Here is a 22184-nt window from a genome sequence, read left to right on the forward strand (position 1 = left end):
TCCAGGAATACATTTAATCACAGTTGGCAACCCCACAGCAATGTGGTTGACTCTGCAGTGGCTTAACTTGCCTCTCAGCTTCAAGATGGTGGCTGATCACCACCTTCTCAAGGGCAATTAGGGAAGGGCAATAAATGCTGACCTTGCTAGCGATGCCCACGTCCCATGAATCAAGAAGAAAAACCATCAGGGTAAGGAATGGGAAAGGTGTGGAATGGTTCCCATTCTTGGCAACAAGGGATCTCAGTTTAGCTGTCACATGGTTTCGATTAATTTCCTTAATTGCGATGTCCACCACTGACCATCATTGTGGTTAGTCTGGTAGGGTTGAGTGGGGAGGTTAACCTGTAAACTATTACATTAAATCTCTCCTTCCACTTAAAGGATTCTAGGTCTCTTCCAGTTACTACCCCAGACCCACATCCACCTTGCCTCATGCAATCCCAGAGAGCCATTAATTAAAAGGAGAAACCTCTTTACCCAGAGAGCGGTGAGAATGTGAAATTTGTACCTCAAGGGAGTGGGTGAGGCAAATAACGTTGACACATTTAGGGGGAATCTGGATAAGTAGATGAGGGCGAGAGGGATAGAAGGATATGTTGATAGGGTGAGATGAAGTGAGATGGGCAGAGACTCATGTGGAGCATCAACACCAGCATGGATCAGTTGGGCCAAATGGCCTGTTTCTATCCTGTATATCCTATGAATTGTGGGCAGTTAAATGGTGCCTCGAGGAGCTGGACCAATAATTTCTAAACCCATTTTACCTTCATCCGATTCATCTGTTCTGTCACTCGTCTGTACGCACCGGTTTAAGACATGGCGCTGAGAGTGGAATTCAGCTCAACAATGACATTTCCTCATAGATGACCAGGGGAATTCTTCCTGGGGCCACCATTTATCCCTCAACAAACAGTATTTTTTTAAAAAGGGATGATCTGGTTATTGCTGTGTGTGGGAGCTTGCTGTGCGCAAATTGGCTGCCGCTTTTCCTACATTACAACAGTGACTACACTTAATCACTACTTTGAATGTAAAGCACTTAGGGAGGTCCTGAGGTTGCAAAAGGTGCTATAGAAATGCTCTTTCTTGTGACTGTTGGTTTTATTTTTAACCCTTTAATTCCAGGATTATGTTGAAGCACACCCTCAGACTATCATTTTGGATCCCTTGCCTGCGATGCGAAGACTTTCTGATCGTTTTCAATCCTACAAACTTATTCAGGAGTTGCAGGCCTTGGACCAAGGTTGGTTCCCTCTGATTTTGGGCACTGTTGTGTTGTGGGTTCCAGAGCTCAAGGCCCTGGTGCAGCGTTAAATGGAATGCAGCTTTGTCAGAAGTCCCAGTGTTAAATTGAGGCATTAAACCGAGACCTTGCCTTCCTGCAGTGGTGAGTTTGTTGTTCCATCTAGGAGATGAGATTCCTGGGATGGCAGGATTGTCATATGAGGAGAGATTGAGTTGACTAGGCCTGTATTCAGGGCCCTCTTGAAATGTATAAAATTCTGACAGTGCTGGATAGACTAGATGCAGGGATGATGTTTCCTCTGACTTGGGGGGTTCCAGAACAAGGGGTCACAATCTCAGGATATGGGGTAGGCAATTTAGGACTGAGATGAGGAGACATTTCTTCACTTGGAGGGTGGTGAACCCTTGCAGTTCTCTATACCCCCAGAAGGCTGTGGTGGCCAAGTCACTGAATATATTTAAGAAGGAAATACATAGATTTCTAGACACTAAAGGAGCCCAAGAGTATGGGGAGAGAGCAGGACTATGGCGTTGAGATAGAGGATCAGCCATGATCATATTGAGTAGTGGAGTAGGCTCAAAGAGGGCTCCTGCTCCTATTTTCTATGAGATACTTTATGGTTCATGGCTAACATAAAAGCATTTTTTTTTATTCATCCATGGGTTGTGGGCTTTGCTGGTTGGGCCAGCATTTATTGCCCATCCCTAGTGGTGGTGAGATGCCTTCCTGAACCACTGCAGTCCATTTGGTGTAGGTACGCCCACAGTGCCTGGGTCGATGCCGGGTGGTCCGTCCAGTTTCATTCCTTTCTTGTGACTTTGCAGCGGTTTGGTACAACTGAGAGGGCACTTCAGAGTCAACCACATTGCTGCGGGTCTGGAGTCACATGTAGGCCAGACAGATTTCCTTCCCTAAAGGGCATTAGTGAACCAAATGGGTTTGTCACAATTCCAGATTTTTATTGAATTAAAATTCCACCATCTGCTGTGGCGGGATTCAAACCCAGGTCCCCAGAGCATTGCCTAGCAACAATATCACTAAGTCATCACTTCCCCATATTAATTGCTTTGCGTGGTAGTGCCAGTACAAAATGGCTGCCGTGACTTGTTGCTCCCATGACAACAGTGCTTACCCATTCCTCGACGAGAGTTGTGGGCAGTTTGGCAGCTAGCAAATTATTATTTAAAATCATTTTTGTAATGTTTTCTGACAACCAAAAGTGAAATATAAAACCAGCCCCTGAAGAGAAAGATTTGCAGGGATTGGGGGTGGGTTGGGGGAGGGAGGGGTGAGTAAGAGGGACTAGGTGAGTTGCTCTTGCAGAGAGCCAGCATGGGCACGATGGGCTGAATAGCCTCCTTCTGTGCTGTAACCATTCTGTGAACTGGAGCTTGCAGGAGCTGCAGGCAGTCTGGGATTGAGTGCGGGCCCGAGCGGTGGACACCCAGCGTTAGGCCGCTTTCAAAATGGCACCCTCCGCATCGCCACTGCTCAAGGGGCATGAAGACGGGGTTGCCATCCTCACAGGCTTGGCTGCAGGAGTCTTCAGGAACTGAATGTGAATCCCCAGGACTCTGCTGTGATGAAAAAATATCATTGGGCGCAGTAAACAAGAAATTCCGTTTTCTTTGAACTCTTATGTTCATTTAAGGAAAATATTAGCAATGCTGGGAAAAAAGGTTCTTTGACCTACTGTCAAGAATCGTCCAATCAGGCAATGAAGATTTCCAAAGGGACCATGGGAAGGCTTGGATAGAGGGGACGGGCAGCCAATGGTGGGGGCAGTTGGGAGGTACTGGTTCATGTAATGAAGCCTCCCAGGAATACACCTGACCCGAGTTGGCGATGCCAACGTTGAGGCTGCCAATCCTATCTTCAGGCAGTCATCATCCATACAGAGGCAAAGCAATGGAAATCGATCCAGGTGTCTTTTAATAACTCCGTTTAATTTAAAGTAATGACCAAGCAAAGTCAAACTGGCAGATTAGAGCCGTCCAAATTCTGAAGGGGTTTGACAGGGTAGATCCTGAGAGGTTGTTTCCCCCTGGCTGGGGGGGTCAGAGAGCACAGGGGTACCGTGTCAGGATAAGGGGTCAATCATTTCGGACTGAGATGAAGAGAAATTACTTCACTCAAAGGGTTGAGAATCTTTGGAATTCTCTGCCCCAGAGGGTTGTAGATGCTCAATTGTCGAACAATCAAGGCTGGGAGAGACAGATTTTTATTCGCTCAGGGAATTAAAGCAAATGGGGAGCACGTGGGAAATTGGGGTTGAAGCCCAAGATCAGCCAAGATCGTACTGAATGGCGCAGCGGACTCGATGGGTCATATGATCTACTGCCTCTATTTCTGTGTTCTTAAATTCTGGCATGGAATCATGTTTTTCTGAATATTATTGGCCTCAGAAATACCTGTTAATGAGTAATGTATTCCTCTTAGTAGCAAGTTGCCCCAGAACAGTATTCCCACCTCATGGCATTTTGGAAACCTGTTTGTTATCTTTGCTTTAACTGCCTGTGATGCTCTTCATGAAGCAGTCCAATACTATAGATACTTAAATAAAGACTATTCCCCTCCTCCCCACAGACATCTGCTACAGGTAAGACCGTTTGTCTGTTGTTGCTCACAGTGGTGTGAATGGAGTTCTGGTACGGCCATTCCTGTTAGGATCCTTATTTCTCTCTCTCATTTCCCTTTTTTAAAAAAAAAGTACTTTCTATACCCTAGATAATCAGTTCTGCAATCCTCCATATCTGGAACTGGCGACAGGAAACCAGAGCGAGATCCTGCACCTGATTAAAGAACAAAAATTGACCTTTCCACTCAGTGAGTATCTGTGTGTCAGTGTCTGTGTGTCAGTGTCTGTGTGTCAGTGTCTGTGTGTCAGTGTCTGTGTGTCAGTGTCTGTGTGTCAGTGCCTGTGTCTGTGTCAGTATCAATCTCTGTGTGTGTCAATGTCTGTGTCTGTGTGTGTGTCATTGTCTGTGTCTGTGTGTGTGTCTTTGTCTGTGTCTGTGTGTGTGTCTTTGTCTGTGTCTGTGTGTGTGTCAATGTCTGTGTCTGTGTCAGTGTCAGTGTCTGTGTGTCAGTGTCAGTGTCTGTGTGTCAGTGTCAGTGTCTGTCTGTGTGTCAGTGTCAGTGTCTGTCTGTGTGTGTGTGTGTGTGTCAGTGTGTGTGTGTGTGTGTCAGTGTGTGTGTGTGTGTCAGTGTGTGTGTCAGTGTGTGTGTCAGTGTGTGTGTCAGTGTGTGTGTCAGTGTGTGTGTCTGTGTGTCAGTGTCTGTGTGTCAGTGTCTGTGTGTCAGTGTCTGTGTGTCAGTGTGTCAGTGTCTGTGTCAGTATCAATGTCTGTGTGTGTCAGTGTCTGTGTGTGTCTGTGTGTCAGTGTCTGTGTGTGTCTGTGTGTCAGTGTCAGTGTCTGTCTGTGTGTGAGTGTGAGTGTGAGTGTGAGTGTGAGTGTGAGTGTGAGTGTGAGTGTCTGTGTCAGCATCTGTGTGTGTGTGTCAGTGTGTGTCTGTGTGTGTGTCAGCATCTGTGTGTGCGTGTGTATCTGTGTCTGTGCCTTTCAGTGGCTCTCATTACCTAGTGTGTGTCTTTTTTTGCCTTTTCACTCTTTATCCTGCCCTTCTCATTCTCTCTCACTCTGCTTGTTTTCTCATTCTGTTACTCGCTCTCTGCCTCCCTCTCTTGTCAACCTTCTCTTGCTCTCTCTCACTCTCACTCTCACTCACCCTCCCTCTCTTGCTCTCTCTCACACTCTCTTGCTTGTCCTCTCTCTCAACATCTCTTGCTCCCTCTTGTTTTCACCCTTCCCTCTCCCACTCTCTCTCTGATGCCTTGCTGCCTCTATGGGTTCAAGCCCCATGCAGGACTTGAGCACAAAATCTAGGCTGATACTCCCAGTGCAGTACCGAGGGAGTGTCGCACTGCCAGAGGTTCTGTCATTCAGATTAGATGTCAAACAATAGTCCTCTCAGGTAGACAGAAAACTATTTTGAAGAACAGGGGAGTTCTCCCTGGTGCTCTGGTCAATATTTATCCTTCAATCAAGATAAAGCAATTATTTGGTCATTATCAGTTGTTTGTGGGAGCTTACTGTGTACAAATTTGCTGTCCATTTCCTACACTGCAACTGTGACTACACTACAAAAGTACTTCATTGGCTGTAGTGCTTTCGAACATCTGGTGGTTGTGAAAGGTGTCATAGAAATGCATGTTTTTCATTCTTTCTCCCTCCCTCTTTTCTCTCTCACCCTCTCTCTTTCTCTCTCTCCCCCCCACTTTCCTCTCTCTCTTTCTCATCACCCCTGCCTGCTGTTCTCTCAGTTTTCATGTTATGAAACTACTGTTGTGTTCTTGTCTGAGAAGGCGCCACAGACGGTGTTCTATCTGTATGTGGAATGTGTTCTGGCTGTGTGTAACACGCTCTGTGTTAGCCCGTGTGTAACATGCTGCAGTCTGCATGCTGAGGGTGTAGGTCACTGGAGGAAAGGAAAGAAAATGCTGATTAATATTGACATTTAATAAAGGGACGTTTAATAAAACCTCATTTGACAAGTGTTTACCTGAGCCAAATACACATGGATGGTCCCACCTTGTCCTGAACTAACTGATTCCAGCCAATGAGACAGTAAGGGCTACTCCAGTTGGCCTCAGTATCACTGGCTAGGGGGCGGGTGTGGTTTGGGTTGGGGTGGGGGGTGGTGTCTATTCAGGATCCCTGCTCCTGATTGCTGCCCTGTGACCATTGCTGGAAAGTGCGGGCACACAGCGAAGTGTCAGAATGGGGATGTGAGGCGAATGCCAGTCCAGTGTGTGTGCTTGGAGGTGCCATCTTTCAGTTGAGGCATTAAAACAAGGCCTCAGGTGGAGGTAAAAGATCCCACAGCCACCATTCAAAGAAGAGCAGGGGGTAATTCTCCTTTGTGTACAGAGAGCCAATATTTATCCCTCAACCAACATCACTAAAAATTAGTCATCGTCACATTGTTGGACTTCCAGACTTACCTTCCCCAGGGACTCTGAACCATTTTGACCCGTTACTTGGAGAATGGGTTTAATTTAATTTAATTTTTGATTTCTTCCTTTTTCAGTTTGTAAAACCAGGGTTGCACAGGGGTCAAGCTCCCATGATGTGAGTAGCAATCTTAAATATCATATTTATATTCATGTTTAGATGCAGTAAGCACTTGTTGTGGAATTATTTCTAATCTTGCATGGCGCAGAATAGAGCTGAGTGCCTTTGGCATCTTATCAATGATAATTGTTTGTGATTTAAGGGTTAAACCCAATAATATCCCTGTCCACTGCTTAATGAGGAAGTCCAAAAGTAAATCACACACACACACACAGGCTGAGGCCATTCAGCCCATCATGCCTGAGCCAGCACTTTGAAGGAGCTAATCCAATTAGTCCCACTGCCACCCCTGCTCTTCCCCAGTATTTTTCTCCCTTTCAAATGTTTCCCTTTCAAATACTTATCCAATTTCCTTTTGAAAGTTAGTATCGAATCTGCTTCCACCGCCCTTTCAGGCAGTACATTCCAGATTACAACAACTCGCTGTGTAAAAAACATATTCTCCTCATCTCCCCCTGGCACTTTTAGGTCTATTATCCTAAAACTGTGTCCTTTCACTATTTTGAACATCTCTATTAAATCTCCCCTGAATCTTCTCTGATAAGGGGAACAATCCCAACTTCTCTAGTGCCTCATCCCTACTACCCCCACTTCCGGTAAGTCATCACCTGCTCTCTCTCAGCCGTTAAGGCCTCCCTAAAACGTGCTGCCCAGAACTGGACGCAGGCCTCAACGTGATTGAGGCCTAATCGGGGATTTAGAAGGGACAGGGGTGAAATGCACACAGGCCTGAAAACATACAGTTACAGGTGTTTCCCACACATGGAACCTCGCTTGGCATAGGAAACATTGCTCTCCATGCCAATGGGCAGTATTGGCATATTTGTGCACACTGTTTAATAGGTGGATATCTATTTACCGAATCAGGCAGCTGAAGACATTCTGTGAATCACAACTGTTTTATTGTTAATCTATAGTTCAGAACAAATGCCAGTTTCCACTCTTCCCTTCTGGGTCGGGTCCGGTCCGGTCCCAGAACCAACCCCCAACTTGGGGGGAATATGTTTCATTCCCCAATACCAGTTTTATCATCAAGATGAAACATCTGATGAGTGTAATACTCTCTGATGTTAGGGACAATGTTTCATAGTTTGCCATTGTGAGATTTGAACTCTTGATAATCTTTTAAACAGTGTAACTCTTTCGAGTACAAACCCATTTCCATCTGTTCCTATTCAGATGAAGTTACATTGTTTCATAGTGAGATTTGAACTCTTAATCTTAGGGTTACAAACCCAGTACCATAACCACTTGGCTATTTAGGCCAAGCCCAACTTAGGGGGAAACCCAGCTCTTTAATTCCAGGCTTCAATGAGCATCACCTGCTCTCAATTCGCTCTGAGGCTAGCCCTGGTTTACTCTTAAAGGGACCTGTGTTTCTAACATTGTCACACACGCTTTCAGTCACCAGTTTCACAGAGACGTGACTGAACAGAGATCCACACGGGGGGAAGGAGTGGTGTAATAGATTCTGACTGGATCCAACAGTTCTTCATGTCACACCGAAATGAATATTGTTCCAGTTCAGTGGTTTACAGAGAAAATAATCCCGTCTTTCCCGGGGTGGGGGGTGGGAGGGCGCTAGAGAGAGTTGTCCCATTACCCCCACCAGCGTCCAGCGTGGCATCTCAACCTCTAAAACTCAAAGCCGTCATGTCCTTAAACCCCTTTTTTAGTCAAATCATCAAAACTTAGTCATTCAAAAGCAAAATACTTATGGACGCTGGAAATCTGAAGTGAGAGCAGGAATTACTGGAAGCACGCAGCAGGCCGGGCAGCTCCTGTGGAGAGAAACGGAGTTATTGTTTCAAGTCAGAGTGACCCTTGATCAGCACAAATAAACAGATGAAAGCGCATCCCCTACCTGAACCATTAACCCTGTTTCTTACTGCAGATGCTGACCTGGCCTGCTGAGTATTTCCAGCAATTTCTTGTTTTTATTTATAGCTTGTCAGTGTTGGCACTCTCCCAGTTTCACCTTCCCATCTTGGCACTGCGTATACTGTCTGCTTTTCTGACTCTGCTTGATCAGGTTTAGACATATTGGCAGAACATGAGCATTCTTGCTCACAGCTCAGGCGGTTAAAGTGATGGATGGTCATGAGTGTGTGGAACTCTGTTCCCCAGCGAGCGGTAGAGGCAGGGTCATTGAACATCTTTAAGGCCGGGGTAGATAAATTCTCGACTAACGAGGGAAACAAAGGGTGTCGGGGGTAGGCAGGATAGTGGCAATGAGGTCACAGCCAGATCAGCCATGACCTTCTTGAATGGCAGAGCAGGCTCGAGGGGCCGAATGGCCTAATGCTCCTAATTTGTATGTCCGTACGTATTAGAGTCCATCTCTTTACCAGTTCTGCTTGTCCCATCATTTCAGGTTCTTGCACTTCTTTATCTGACCTGAGCTACTTTTGCAAGTTCTAATAGTCTTTGAGTTCCCTTGATGCACCAGCAGTTGTATTTAAACTGGGTCTGTGTGACAATACACAATGCTTGTTGGCACTAAAACCTGTCAATTTTACTCCTAATATCCTTACAATGACAAAAGATGCTGTCATCCCCTTTTCTGTCTATCCTCCTCCTCCAGATACCATGACCTAAGAGGGCGTTGGTGACCATGGACTTCCTTTGGGTTGGTCCATGATTATGCTTGATAAAATACTGCGGTGGTTTGCCATTGCCTTGTGCAGTATGGTTGACTAGGAAACTCACCCTCTCTTACCACCTTCCATCAGGTGTATTGGAAGGATTTACAGGCTGATGATCAACTTGTTTGGCCATGTTATGAACACACTTTCCATATCCATCAAGTCCTGAGGTGGGACTTGAACCCAGAGCTTCTGGCCCAGAGGCAAGGATACTACCCACTGCGCCACGAGTCCTCCCTTTCAGCCTATACCCAGTGCCCAGTTGTAGTTACTTATGGTGGAGGTGTAACAGCTTTGAAAAGTAGGGAAGTTACGCTGAACCTGTATCGAACCTTGATTAGACCACACTTATAGAGTATTGTGTGCTGTTCTGGTCGCCATAATATAAAAAGGATATGGAGACACTAGAGAGGGGGCAGAGAAAATTTACAGGACGATACCAGAAATGAGGGGTATGCATTATCAGGAAAGGATCAACGGGCTGGGTCTCTTTTCTCTGAAGGCTGAGGGGTGACCTAATCACGGTCTTTAAACTCCAGAAAGGTTTTGATAGCGTGGATACAGAGAGAATGATTCCTCTTGTCGGGAAGAGCAGAACTAGAGGCCGTCAATATAAAATAGTCCCCAAGAAATCCAATAGGGAATTCAGAAGAAACTTCTTTACCCAGAGAGTGGTGAAAATGTGGAACTTGCTCCCACAGGGAGTGGTTGATATAGTATAGATGCATTTAAGGGGAAACTAGACAAGGAGATGAGGGAGAAGGGAATTAAGGGTTACAATGGTAGATTTAGATGAGGAAAGATGGGAAGATTGGAACATAAACACTAGCATGGAGTGGTTGGGCCGAATGGCCTGCTTCTGTGCTATATGTCCAGAGTGTCAACTGTGGCTCAGTGGGCAGCATTGCCAGCTCTGGGTTGGGAAATTGTGGGTTCAAGTTTCACTCCAGGGCCATGAGCCCATAATCTAGACTAATGCTCCCAGTACAGTACTGAGGGAGTGCTGCACTGTCGGAGAAACCGTCTTTTGAATGAAACGTTAAACCCGAAATCCCACTTGCATATTTGCGTGGGCATACTTGGGTGAATCTAAAAGATCCTGTGTCCACTATTTAGAAGAGTTTTTCGAAGCATCCTGGGCCAATATTTATCCTTCAACTTTTTAAAAAAAAAAATCCAGTCATTATTGTTTGTGGGATCTTGCTGTGCACAAATTGACTGCTACGTTATCTACGTTACAAGAGTGTCTGCACTTCAAAAAGAACTTTGTTGACTGTAAAGCATGGTGGGAGGTCTTGGAAGGTGCTATAGAAATGTCAAGCCTGTTCTTCATTTTGTAACCCTGTTCCTTCTCTTCACAGATGGCTCTTATCTTCAGTGAAGATGGCCTGAGGGATGTGAGTCTTCCCTGTGTGCTGCAAAGCTTCATCAACCACAACGCTGTCCTTTATAAAGCCTTTGTTGTTGGCCAGTCATATTTTGTTGTAAAGAGGCCATCTTTGAAAAACTTTGCTGTTGGCCAGTCAGGTTAGTGTGTTTGTTGGGTTCAATACCAGTCCAGCATTATACTGCCTTATTGGCATTCCTTGATAAGTGTCTTTTTATTTATTCCTTCCTGGCATGTGGGCGTCACTGGCAAGGCCAGCATTTGTTGCCCACTCCTGATTGCTCTTGAACTGAGTGACTTGTTTGGCTATTTCAGAGGGCACTTAAGAGTGGGCCTGGAATCACGTGTAAGCCAGCAGATTTCCTTCCCTAAAGGACATTAGTGAGCCAGATGGGTTTTTACAACCCAATCAATGATAGTTTCATGGTCAATGTTACTGAGTTTTTCAATTCCAGGTTTTATTAATTGAATTTAAATTCCAACAGCTGCCGTGGTGGGATTTGAACCCAGGTCCCCAGAGCCTTGGCCTCTGGATTTCTAGTATAGTGATGTCACTGCTATGCCACTGTCTCACCTCTAAGTGTTGAACTTGGTCACAATTCTAATAGTTAGTTAGTTGGTTAGGCATTGTTATATTGAGCTTGAGAAGATTGGGCCTGTCTTCTTTGGAGGTTAGAAGGATGAGAGGTGAACTCGTTGAGACATACAAAATTCTTACTGGGGTTGACTGGGTAGATGTAGGAAGGATGTTTCTCCTGGCTAGTCTGGAACCAGGGGACCCAGCCTCAGAATAAAAGGCAGGCCATTTAGGACTGAGGTGAGGAGGAACTTCTTCATCCAAGAGGCTGGTGAATCTTTGGAATTCTCTACCCCAGGAGGGCTGTGGCAGCTCAGTCATGAGTTTGTTCAAGACAGAGATTGATAGATTCTTAGAAATTAAAGATTTCCAGGGATATGGGGATAGTGTGGGAAAATGGCATTGATGTAGAAGATCTAGATGATCCAATTGAACGGCAGAACAGGCTTGAGGGGCCGAATGGCCTACTCCTGCTCCTGTTTCCTATGCTCCTAAACTCTGATGCATCCGTTTGCCTTGGACTGCGCCAGGGTGATCTGAAGAGGCAGAGGTCAAAAGAGTTAGGAGGGAGTTGGGTATCAATGTTAAACCAGCTCCTTAATTCCAGGGATGAGGGACTGAAAGAAGCTGGGAATGTTCTTCTTAGAGCAGAGAGGATTAAGAGGAAATTTGATACAGGTATTCAAAATCGTGAAGGATCTTGATAGAGTAAATAGGGAGGAAGTGTTCCCTGTGGCAGAGGGACACAGCTTTAAGGCAATTTAAGAAAGAGCGAGATTGGAGAAAGAGCGAGAGTTGAAATGGGGAAACATTTTCTAAAACAGAGTTGTGATCTGGAACACAGTGCCTGAAAGGGCGGAGGAAGTAGATTCAATAATAACTAATAACTTTCAAAAGAGAGTTGGATAAATACTTGAAAAGGAAAGATTGTATAGTGATGTGGAATGAGTAAGGGAATGAGACTAACTGTGTAGCTCTTTCAAAGCCAACACTTTGGCGTGATGGACTGAAATGATCCACCTATATCATTCCATGATTTGAATGAGCTTGGGTTTTGTTACTTTTCCTCTCACTGTTTTCCTGCCTCACATTTTTTGGCTAATTATAGGCCCCCTATTGCTGTGCCGTTGGCGGTCATACCTTCAGCTGTCTAGACTCTAGGCAGGCACCAATATCCAAGTCGGGAGACGATAGACTGTGCCCGGGGTGTGTGTCACTTTGCCTGTTGTGGCTTTAGAGGGTGATTTGTGAGTGGCATTCCCTTCCACAGCTGGCACAGATCAGTAGCATTGTCCCGAACTCGACTGATGTATTTTCTTTCCAGTGGGCTCTCTTTTCCGCCACCTGGTTATTTCTTTCCCTCTCTGGTTTTTTTCACGCCCTTCCTGACTGCTTGTCTCCAGTCAGCAGCGAGGACTTCCCCACACATCGGTTCTGATCCTGGTCAACTTGAGGTCTCCCAGACGTCCCTATCTTGTAGCTGTGGGCGACCCTGTTGGTCTCGTGCCGATAGTAAGCTCAGCAGAGACCATGTCTATGGGATTAATGTGACCGTCATTCATTCAGCTCACATGACCCAGCCAATGGAGTCGCTGCTGACTGAAGAAGTGACACATGCTGGGGATCCCGACACACTGGTTTACTTCCATGTTTCGGCTCTCTGTCCTGACAGGAGATGCCCAATTTTTGTCTGAGACAGTAAAGGTGGAAGCTGTTCAGCCACTTTCCTTGCCTTGCATAAGTTGTCCATGCCTCGCTCTGGAAAGGAGCTGAGAACACCAGCCTGTTTAGACCCTAAACTCTGGAATTCCCTCCTCAAACCCATCTGCTTCTCTACCACTCCTCCATTCAGACACCCATTAAAACCTGACTCTTTGACCAAGCACTTGGTCACCCGTTCTAATATTTTCTTATGTTCCTCGGTATTTGAGTTCTGTCTGACACTCCCGTGAAGCACCTTGGAATGTTAAAGGGGCTAAATGAATGCAAGTGCAGGAGAGAGGAGGAGAAACAAATACTGGGGGAGGGAGAGAGTGCCACAGTTTGATGGATTCTGCCTTTGTATTTCAGACAGGAAAACGATATTCTTTAACAGTCACGAGGTTTCAAAGCCAGAATCCTGCTCACATTTAACAGCGGTAAGTTCCCACGTTTGATCCGTGCTCATTCTTGTTTTCAAATCCCTCCATGGCTTGACCCCTCCCTGTCTCTCTAATCCCTTTCAACCAATTACACAGACACATAGAAACATAAAAACTAGGAGCAGGAGTAGGCCATTCAGCCCTTCGAACCTGCTCCACCATTCATTATGATCATGGCTGATCATCCAACTCAATAGCCCGCTCCTGCTTTCTCCCCACATCATTTGATCCCTTTCACCCCAAGAGCTATATGTAACTCCTTCTCGAAAACATACAATGTTTTGGCCTCAACTACTTTCTGTGGCGGTGAATTCCACAGGCTCACCACTCTCTGGGTGAAGAAATTTCTCCTCATCTACAAATCTGTAATATCTATGCATTCCTCCAATTATGCCCTTTTGTATCTCCGACTATAATCACCCCATTTTCATTGCTTTAAATTGTTTTTCTGGTAAGGGACGATGGCAGCCAGACTATTTTTATTACCCTCTCTAAGATAATTGGCAAAAGAGCCAGAGAAGACTTGAGGAGAAATTTGTTTGCTATGGAGATATTGAATAACCTGAGATGTTTGTTTGGCCTCAACTGGAGGATTGTGGGCACCACACTTTAGGAAGGATGTGAATGCTTTAGAGACAGTGCAGAAAAGAGTCCGAGTACGGTTCCAGGGATGAGGAACATCAGTTTCATGGACAGATTGGAGAAATTGGGACTGTTTTCCTCGGAGAAGTGAAGGTTGAAAGGAGATTTGATAGAGGTGTTCAAAATCATGAGGGGTCTGGACAGGGTAGATAGGGAGAAAGTGTTCCCATTGGTGGAAGGATCAAGAACCAAAGCCACAGATTGAAGGTGATTGACAAAAGAAGCAGTGCAGATATGAGAGAAAACCTTTTTATGCAGCAAGTGGATAGGATCTGGAATGCGCTGCTTGAAAGTGTGATGGAGGCAGATTCAATCAAAGCTTCAAGAGGGAATTAGACTATTTTCTTAAAAGGAAGAATACGGGGAGAAGGTGGGGGAGGGCACTAGGTGCATTGCTCCTTCAGAAGGTCAGCACAGACACGATAAGCTGAATGGCCTCCTTCTGTGCTGTAATCATTCTGGGATTCTGTGAACCTCCTCATTGAACCATTTCAGTCTTTGCACTGAGGGTACTCCCATGATTGTCTGGAATGTGCTGCCTATAAGGGCGGTGGAAGCAAATTCAATAGCAATTTTCAATCACATGAGGGGATTGGATAAGTACTTTGAAAAGGAAGTATTTGCAGGACTATGGGGAAAGAACAGGGGGAGTGAGACTAATTGGATAGCTCCTTCATAGAGCCAGCAAAGGCATAATGGGCAGAATGGCCTCCTCTGCTGTATGATCCTGAAATAATAATCCTCCTGATAATGATTCATAGATGGAGGCTGCATTCTGCTGGTGGTGTTGACCTAATGAGTAACACTTCCTGCACCCCCACCCCCACCCTTGAGCCAGAAGGTCATGGGTTCAACTCCCACTCATGGGTCTTGGGCACATGAAAAAAATGTGTTGGAATGAGAACATTTGATATACATGGAAGGGATGGGCAAGATATGGGAAAAAACAGAGGCTGAGGTATAGAACTGAGAATGAGTGTGAGCCAGAGAGGGAGAAGGGAAATGTGAAACAGAGAAAAGGAGGTTAGATAGAAAGTGGCGTCCAGGAGGTGACTGGTGTACATGAGTATGAGTACGTGGAGAGATGTACTGGGCTGGATCTCATTCTCTGCTTTGTTTCGCTCTGTTGCCACAGAGGGACGAGGGGGTCAGCCTTCCGAGTGGACCTTCAGACAGAATCATCAAGCTCATCAGTCGAGGCCTTCAGGCGTCTCTGGGAATGTCGCTGTTTGGGGTGGACGTGATTGTTGACAATAAAACTGGCAAGCTCGCAGTGATTGACGTCAATGCCTTTCCAGGTTGGTGCGTGGTAGAGTTATGGTTTGTGAGATGTATGTTTGTCCTAATGTGTGGCTTGATATCGAATTTTGTTTGATAATGCTTCTTGGAATGGTTTACTAAATTAAAGGCACTATATAAATGTAAGTTGTTTTACGATCTCTCTCTTTCTCAGAGCAAGATTTGGGATCGCTACATTTTAAAAGATACTTTTCATTTATATAGCACCTCTCATGACCTCAGGTCATCCCAAAGCACTTTACAGCCAATGAAACACTTTGTTGAGGTGTAGTCTCTGTTGTAATGTAGAAAATGTTGCAGCCAGTTGGCACACAGCAAGATCCCACAAACAGCAGTGCAATAATGACTAAATAATCAGTTTTAATGATGTTTGTTGAGGGGTAAAAACTGGCCCCAGGGAGAACTCTCCTGAAATAGTGGCCCAGGAAACTTTTACGAACACCTGGGAGGCAGATAGGGCCCCGGGTTAATACCTCATCTGAAAAATAGCACCTCCGACAGCGCAGAACTCCCTCAGTACCTCACTAAGAGTGTCAGCCTGGATTTTGAGTTTGAAGGGTGGGGCTTAAACCCACGACTTTTTGACTCAGACCACGCTACTGCTCTTGAAATGGAACATTAAACAGAGGCCCCATGCACACGCTCTGCTGGATAGATACAGATCTCCAGGTGCATCTATTCCAGAAGAACAGGGGGGGAGAAACTTCTTGATGTCATCCAGTCCAGTATCTATCCCTCAACGAATTCGGATTAAACTGGCCACGTCTTGTTTGTAGAACCTCGTTATGCCCTCATCTGAGCATCAAAAGTAATTCATTGCTAAAACACTTGACACATCCTGTGGATTGGTTATGGCTTGTCTTTTATCCCTTTTAAGGTCTGTTGCTGTTTGAACGAGGTAACCTGTGAGTGTAACATTGATAATAATACTTAAACAATGGTGTAATTTCCAGGATCTGAGGTCAAACATCCTTGACACAAAATGGCTTCCCACTCTCATTACATGAGGTCAAAGGTCTTCTGTACCAGTCAGTACCAGAGCCTAGCCCAGCTAAGTAAGCCGTCACTTCCTGTAACTAGTGTTCTTTATAAAAAAAAAATAACTCCTAGGATGTGATCATCACTGGCAAGGTCAGCATTTATTGCCCATCCCTAATTGCCCTTGAGAAGGTGGTGGTGAGCCACCTTCTTGAACCGCTGCAGTCCCTGTGGTGTGGGACTTCCAGGAATTTGGCTCAGCGGCGATAAAGGAACGGTGACATCACACAATGATACAGCACAGAAGACGACCATTCGGTCCATCATGCCTGTGTTGGCTCTTTGAAAGAGCAAACCAATTAATCCCACGCGGCCTGCTCTTTCCCCATCGTCCACAGAATTTTGCCCCTTCAAATACTTATCCAGTTCCCCTTGTGAAAGTTACTATTGCATCTGCTTCCGCCGCCCTTTCAGGCAGCGCGTTCCAGATCTACGTGTCCAAGTCAGGATGGTGTGTGATTTGGAGATTCTGGTGTTGCGATGCCTCCACTGACCTTGTCCTCCGAGGTGTTTGGGGGGTTGGTTTAAAGAAGCCTTGGGTCTTCATTACGACCCCTGCTTTTACCGATCAGTTTAGGGTGAGGTAAAGATGAACTGAATGACAGAGTTTCTGCTGGCCCGCAAGTGTGTGTTTATCTAAGGGGGTCGGTTGAATTAATTATTTCCTTTTAAGGTTTAATATTTAATTCTTCATTGCAAACTTGGAACCAACCCGCCCCTTACAGCATGAGTCACATTTTCTTTACAGTGACATAATTCATCCTGTCCTCGGGTTTTGCCCTTTCTCCCAGGTCTCCTGGCTGACCTCCCACATTCCATCCTCTTAAACTTGACTTCATCCAAAACTCTGCTGCTTGTGTCCTAACTTGCACCGAGTCGATCACCCCCCTCCTGTGCTCGCTGATCCACATTGGCCCCTGGTTAAGCAATGCCGTGATTTTTCAAATTCTCATCCTTGTTTCCGAATCCCTCCAGAGCCTCCCTCCCTATCTCTGTAACCTCCTCCTGCCCCCGAGCCCTCCGAGATCTCGGCGCTCTTCCAATTCTGGCCTCTGGTGCACCCCGACTTTAATCGTTCCACCCATTAAACATTCACTCCCTCCGCCACCGACGCACAGTAGCAGCAGTGTGTGTACCATCTACAAGATGTATTGCAGCAGCTCACCAAGGCTCCTTTGACAGCACCTTCCAAACCCACGACCTCCATCACCTAGAAGGACAAGGGCAGCAGATGCACATGAACACCAGCACCTGCAAGATCCCCTCCGAGTCACTCACCATCCTGACTTGGAAATATATTGGCCGTTCCTTCAGTGTCGCTGGGTCAAAATCCTGGAACTCCCTCCCTAACAGCACTGTGGGTGTACCTACACCACAGGGACTGCAGCGGCTCAAGAAGGCAGCTCACCACCACCTTCTCAAGGGGCAATTAGGGATGGGAAATAAATGCTGGCCTAGCCAGCGATGCCCACACCCTGTGAAAAGGTAAAAAGAAAACTATTGGTGTCCGTGTCTTCAGCTGCCTGGGCCCTAAGCTCTGGAATTCCCTCCCTAAACCTCTCTACCTCTCTCACCTCCTTGAAGATGGTACTTAAAATCTACTCTTTGATCAAGCTTTTGATCTGCCCTAATATCTCATTGTAACTCGTTAACCTTTCTTTGTTAAGACTCCAGTGAGGCACCTTGGGATGTTTTATTATGTTGAAGATGCCACATCAACAGTTACTTCCTGTGAGCCCTATATGGTCCAGTGTCCGGCCACAGTGAATGTTCTGCACCAGCGAGAGTCTTGTTGGCGATGGTGGATGTTGAACTGTGGGGGCAATCACATTCCAGCCCAACCCTGCCCTGTTCCGACCTCAAGCTTTTCCTTCCCTCTTCTTATTCCTAAAGGTTTTACACAGTCCTCCGGCCCACCCCACAACCACCGTCCTTGCTCCAGGTCAGGAATTGACCATGGTCCGAACCATTTTATGATTGTGGGGGGGGGAGGTTGATGATCGTTGATGCTGCCTCCTCATGGGATAGCGGTTGCCAACCCTCCAGGATTGACCTGGAGTCTCCTGGATGTTTCTTTGAGCAACTCGTGAGAGAGCTGACGGGAGCATTAAAAGCGAAGTGTGTTTTTCTTTCTCTCTTTTTGTCGGAAAAGGGTCGTTCAAGAACCGTCCAACCAGATAGCGAGGATTGGCTTTGCTTTCCAATTGGCCATGAGTAGGTGGGGCTCCATGAGGATGGACATGTTGGATGACCCAATGGAAGGAGTGTTGGGGGAGGATTGGAAGTCATGTGACCAAACCTCCAGGAATTTGCCGGAGGGGCTTGTCTCATGGAGGAAAGGTTGAGCAAGTTAGGCTGATATTCATTGGAGTTTGGAAGAATGAGAGGCGACCTTATTGAAACATATAAGATCCTGAGGGGGGCTTGACAAGGTTGATGCTGAGAGGTTGCTTCCCCTTGTGGTGGGAATCTAGAACCAGGGAGTACAGCTTAAAGATAAGGGGTGTCCCAATTAAGATGGGGATGTGGAGGAATTTCTTCTCCAAGATCATCTGTCTTTTGAATTCTCTTCCCCGTGGAGCAGTGGAGGCTGGGTCATTGAGTTAGACAGATTTTTGATTGATAAGGGAGTCAAGGTAATGGGGGGGTAGGGCAGGAAAGTGGAGTTAAGGCCACACTCAGATCAGCAGTGATCTTATTGAATGGTGGAGCAGGCTCGATGGGCTGAATAGCCTCTTCCTCCTATTTCTTAGGTTCTTATGAGCAGATTTGGCAACCATGGCATCTCAGATCAGTCACCGTGTGAAAGACTTTGAGGCGCAATGTGAATGCAAATATTGCTCATTAACCCTTCAGGAGCCTGGGCCTTGAATGTATGTCAGGCTGTTCCACCATAAGGAGCATCACACCCAGGTCCAATGTTGTCCTCGCTTGACCCCTGACCTCCACACATGCACTTTCTCACAAGGGGTCATGGTGCCGCAATCGAAATCTGGTTGTTGGGCTGATCCCCCACCCCTCGCTACCCACCATCAAATCTGGGGCGCTGAGGCCAACTTAAGCCCCGCCTCCTCCTCCCTCACTTGTTTTATTTGCCAAACAGTTTCTCGGGGTAACTTGCTCTCTCTCTCTCTCTGTCCTTCCCACAGGATATGAAGGCGTTCCGGAATTCTTCAGCGCCCTCTTAAACCACATTGAGACGCTCCTGCGCGAGCGGGAGAAAAATCCGGACGGAAGGAGCTGGGTGGCCAAGCCACCAGGACCTCACTTCTGGCGCCCGGGCACACAGGAGGCCTGTGCACCCTCCTCCGCCTCCAACCACGGCAACAGCCTAGCAAGAGAAGCCTGGACAGCGGAGGAGCCTCCAGTGGGGAAACGGATATCGGACTCTGATTGCTTCCGGGATTTTGCCGTCCCATCCCCCACCCTGTACCAGTCCAACTGTGAATAAACCCCCGCCTGCGATAAGAAAACCCAAATGGAGGAAAGGAAACTCAAACCGGAACTTTCAAGAAATTAAGAGATTAGTTATTCAAAGAGATTTTATTATATTTAATCTAGAATTAATGGTTTTGTGAAGTGACTGGACAGTTTTTAACCCCATTTTATATACACATGCACTGGAATTAATGGAATTCAAGTTCTTTTTCAAAAAAAAGTCTTGGTTGTAACATTTACGGTTCCATTTAGCTGATTGTACTGGCATCCTTTTCAACCAGGTTAACGGAGAGAATTACCAAAGACTGAGAGAGGAAATTCTCCCTCTTCATGTCAATGAGTCATTGCCCATCATGGAGGTAATTTAGACGTACTGGTATTGGCTGTGGTTTGCAGTAAATGCCCCCCTTCCAGTGAGGGTTCCTGTAAAGTCTTTTGCTTTATCCTGCAGCAGAGTCCCCATCCCCCTCCTTAAACATTCACTCCCTCCACCACCGATGCACAGTAGCAGCAGCGGTGTGTGTACCATCTACAAGATGCACTGCAGCGACTCGTCAAGGCTCCTTCGACAGCACCTTTCAAACCTACGACCAATGGCAGGAGTGTGGAGGTGGGCAGCTGGAGCTATATGAGGTCACATGACAGCTGCTCCAGGGTTACGCCCAACCCGATTTGGCAACCCTAACTTCAAAAGAGATTTGGATAGTGCACCTGTTGTCTTGGACCTGATAATTTGGGCAAATACCTCTGTGGTAGTGTCACCTTAATGTTAAAGCGCCTGGGCCCATGCTTCCTAAGCTTAAAAAACAGGTTAAGCCAGCTGTTTCATGCTGCTACAATACAGTGGCTATGCGAGTGGTATTTCCTACTAACAGAATACTGCTGTTAGTCCAAGAACGTTCTGCCTACCACACAATTGAGCAACATTGTGTATGAATTTCAGTGCCAGCGTGATACCATGTAGGTAGGCTGTGCGATCCACCAATTGGCTGATTGAATCAAACAGCATGTTCCTTTGGTTGTTTGTAATAGGCAGAGTACAGACCGTACTCAACCAGCCTGCAGTTGCAAAACCCAAAACAAAAAGTCTACTGTTAGATGTGATTCCGTGATTGGACAGCACTTGAACAATCCTGAGTGCATGAATAGCGACACCAACAACCAATTTAAGATAATCAGTCAAGTTCATAATGTGGCTCATATACACTTGCTAGAAATGACACGCATTCATATGCAGAGACCTGTTCTCTGCAAACAGAAGGAATATGTTCAAGTCTAGCACCTCTACTGAATTACCTGGGAGCTTGGGAAGCTTATTGTTCTCCATTGCTTTCTTCATGGCAACACCTCAGCCAATCAAGAGACGACATGCCAACCAATCAGCACCCCTTTCCCCTGTAGTATAAATTGTTGTGATCATTTGAAATTTGGAATTCTTGTGTTTGTCCTGATGAGTTCGAGCCAAAATGCTTCAGCAACAGGTCTCTCTTTTCAGCAATATTCGAGTTCTGAACTACCGAGCAACGGTTTGAATCACAAAAACTTTATGGAGACACGTGGTAGTTGTCGAACTGGATTTATTACCTCACACGTTTATGTAAACACATTGTGCAATGATGATGATGAACCAAACTGTACCAGTGACTGCGAGAAACTCGCCTCAGGCACCTTTGGGAATACAAACTACTTCCATCATTATGGCTAAAAAAAAAACCTTAAAGTTCCAAAAACAGAAATAAACACCGTAATAATTAATAGGACAGGAAGGGTTATCAGGAAAGAGAATATTAATTTAACAGTCAGAGAATGGCAATGTCACTCACGCAATGAAATCTGGGTTGCTTTTGGTGGTTTGGATTGAGGCTACCATTTCTGGCCTCCTTTAAGTCCACGACTCACGAAAGATATCTTGCTAGTACGGTTTTACGCTGTTACCCTCTTTTGTACAATTGCCAAAACCAGCTCTGGATCAATCCTTGGTGATGCTTAGAACTTGTAGGCTCTGTTGGGTTTCCATGACAACACGTTGACTGTGTAAACTAGGTTAGTCGGACGAGTGGTGGCCCATTTTGGAAAAGGCTGTCCAGAACCTTCTAAAATGTAAGGCAGCAAGATAAAACATCTGTTTTATTCCTTTTAATGTAGAGGATGATTTTCTCCCCCTCGCCCCATTTCCAGGCCTGATGATCCTTTGGGGATACATACCAACAAGGAGCAGGAGTAGGCCACTTGGCCCCTCGAGCCTGCTCCACCATTCATGGCTGACCTGATTGTGACCTCTCACCTACCCCTGATAACCTTTCAACCCCTTGTTTATCAAGAATCTATCTACCTCCTCCTTAAAAATACTCAAAGACTCTGTTTCTACTGGCTTTTGAGGAAGAGAGTTCCAAAGACTCACAACCCTCTTTGAGGGAAAAAAAATTCTCCTCATGTCTTAAATGGGCGACCCCTTATCTTTAAACAGTGACCCCGAGTTCCAGATTCTCCCTCAAGAGGAAACATCCACTCCACATCCACCTTGTCAAGAATCCTCAGGATCTTATATGTTTCAATCAAGTCGCCTCACTCTTCTAAACTCCAGTGGATACAAACCTAGTCTGTCCAGCCTTTCCTCATAAGACAACCTGCCC

At 46.0% G+C, this 22184-nt stretch overlaps 1 protein-coding gene across 3 annotated transcripts in view; it reads left to right on the plus strand.

Moving 5' to 3' along the window:
- LOC121272483 (inositol-tetrakisphosphate 1-kinase-like) overlaps positions 1-21272 on the plus strand; it is a 54736-nt gene extending 33464 nt beyond the window's left edge. For all 3 annotated transcript variants that reach the window (XM_041179081.1, XM_041179080.1, XM_041179082.1), the window contains 7 exons: positions 1129-1246; positions 3977-4075; positions 6341-6381; positions 10391-10556; positions 13064-13131; positions 14912-15074; positions 19263-21272. In XM_041179081.1, coding sequence (XP_041035015.1) covers positions 1129-1246; positions 3977-4075; positions 6341-6381; positions 10391-10556; positions 13064-13131; positions 14912-15074; positions 19263-19564 — 957 coding nt within the window. In that variant the 3' untranslated portion in view covers positions 19565-21272. The remainder of the gene's footprint in view (positions 1-1128; positions 1247-3976; positions 4076-6340; positions 6382-10390; positions 10557-13063; positions 13132-14911; positions 15075-19262) is intronic.
- Positions 21273-22184: the final 912 nt, after the last annotated feature.

The sequence above is a fragment of the Carcharodon carcharias genome, chromosome 34 (assembly GCF_017639515.1).
Source record: "Carcharodon carcharias isolate sCarCar2 chromosome 34, sCarCar2.pri, whole genome shotgun sequence".
NCBI classification, from domain to species: Eukaryota; Metazoa; Chordata; class Chondrichthyes; order Lamniformes; family Lamnidae; genus Carcharodon; species Carcharodon carcharias.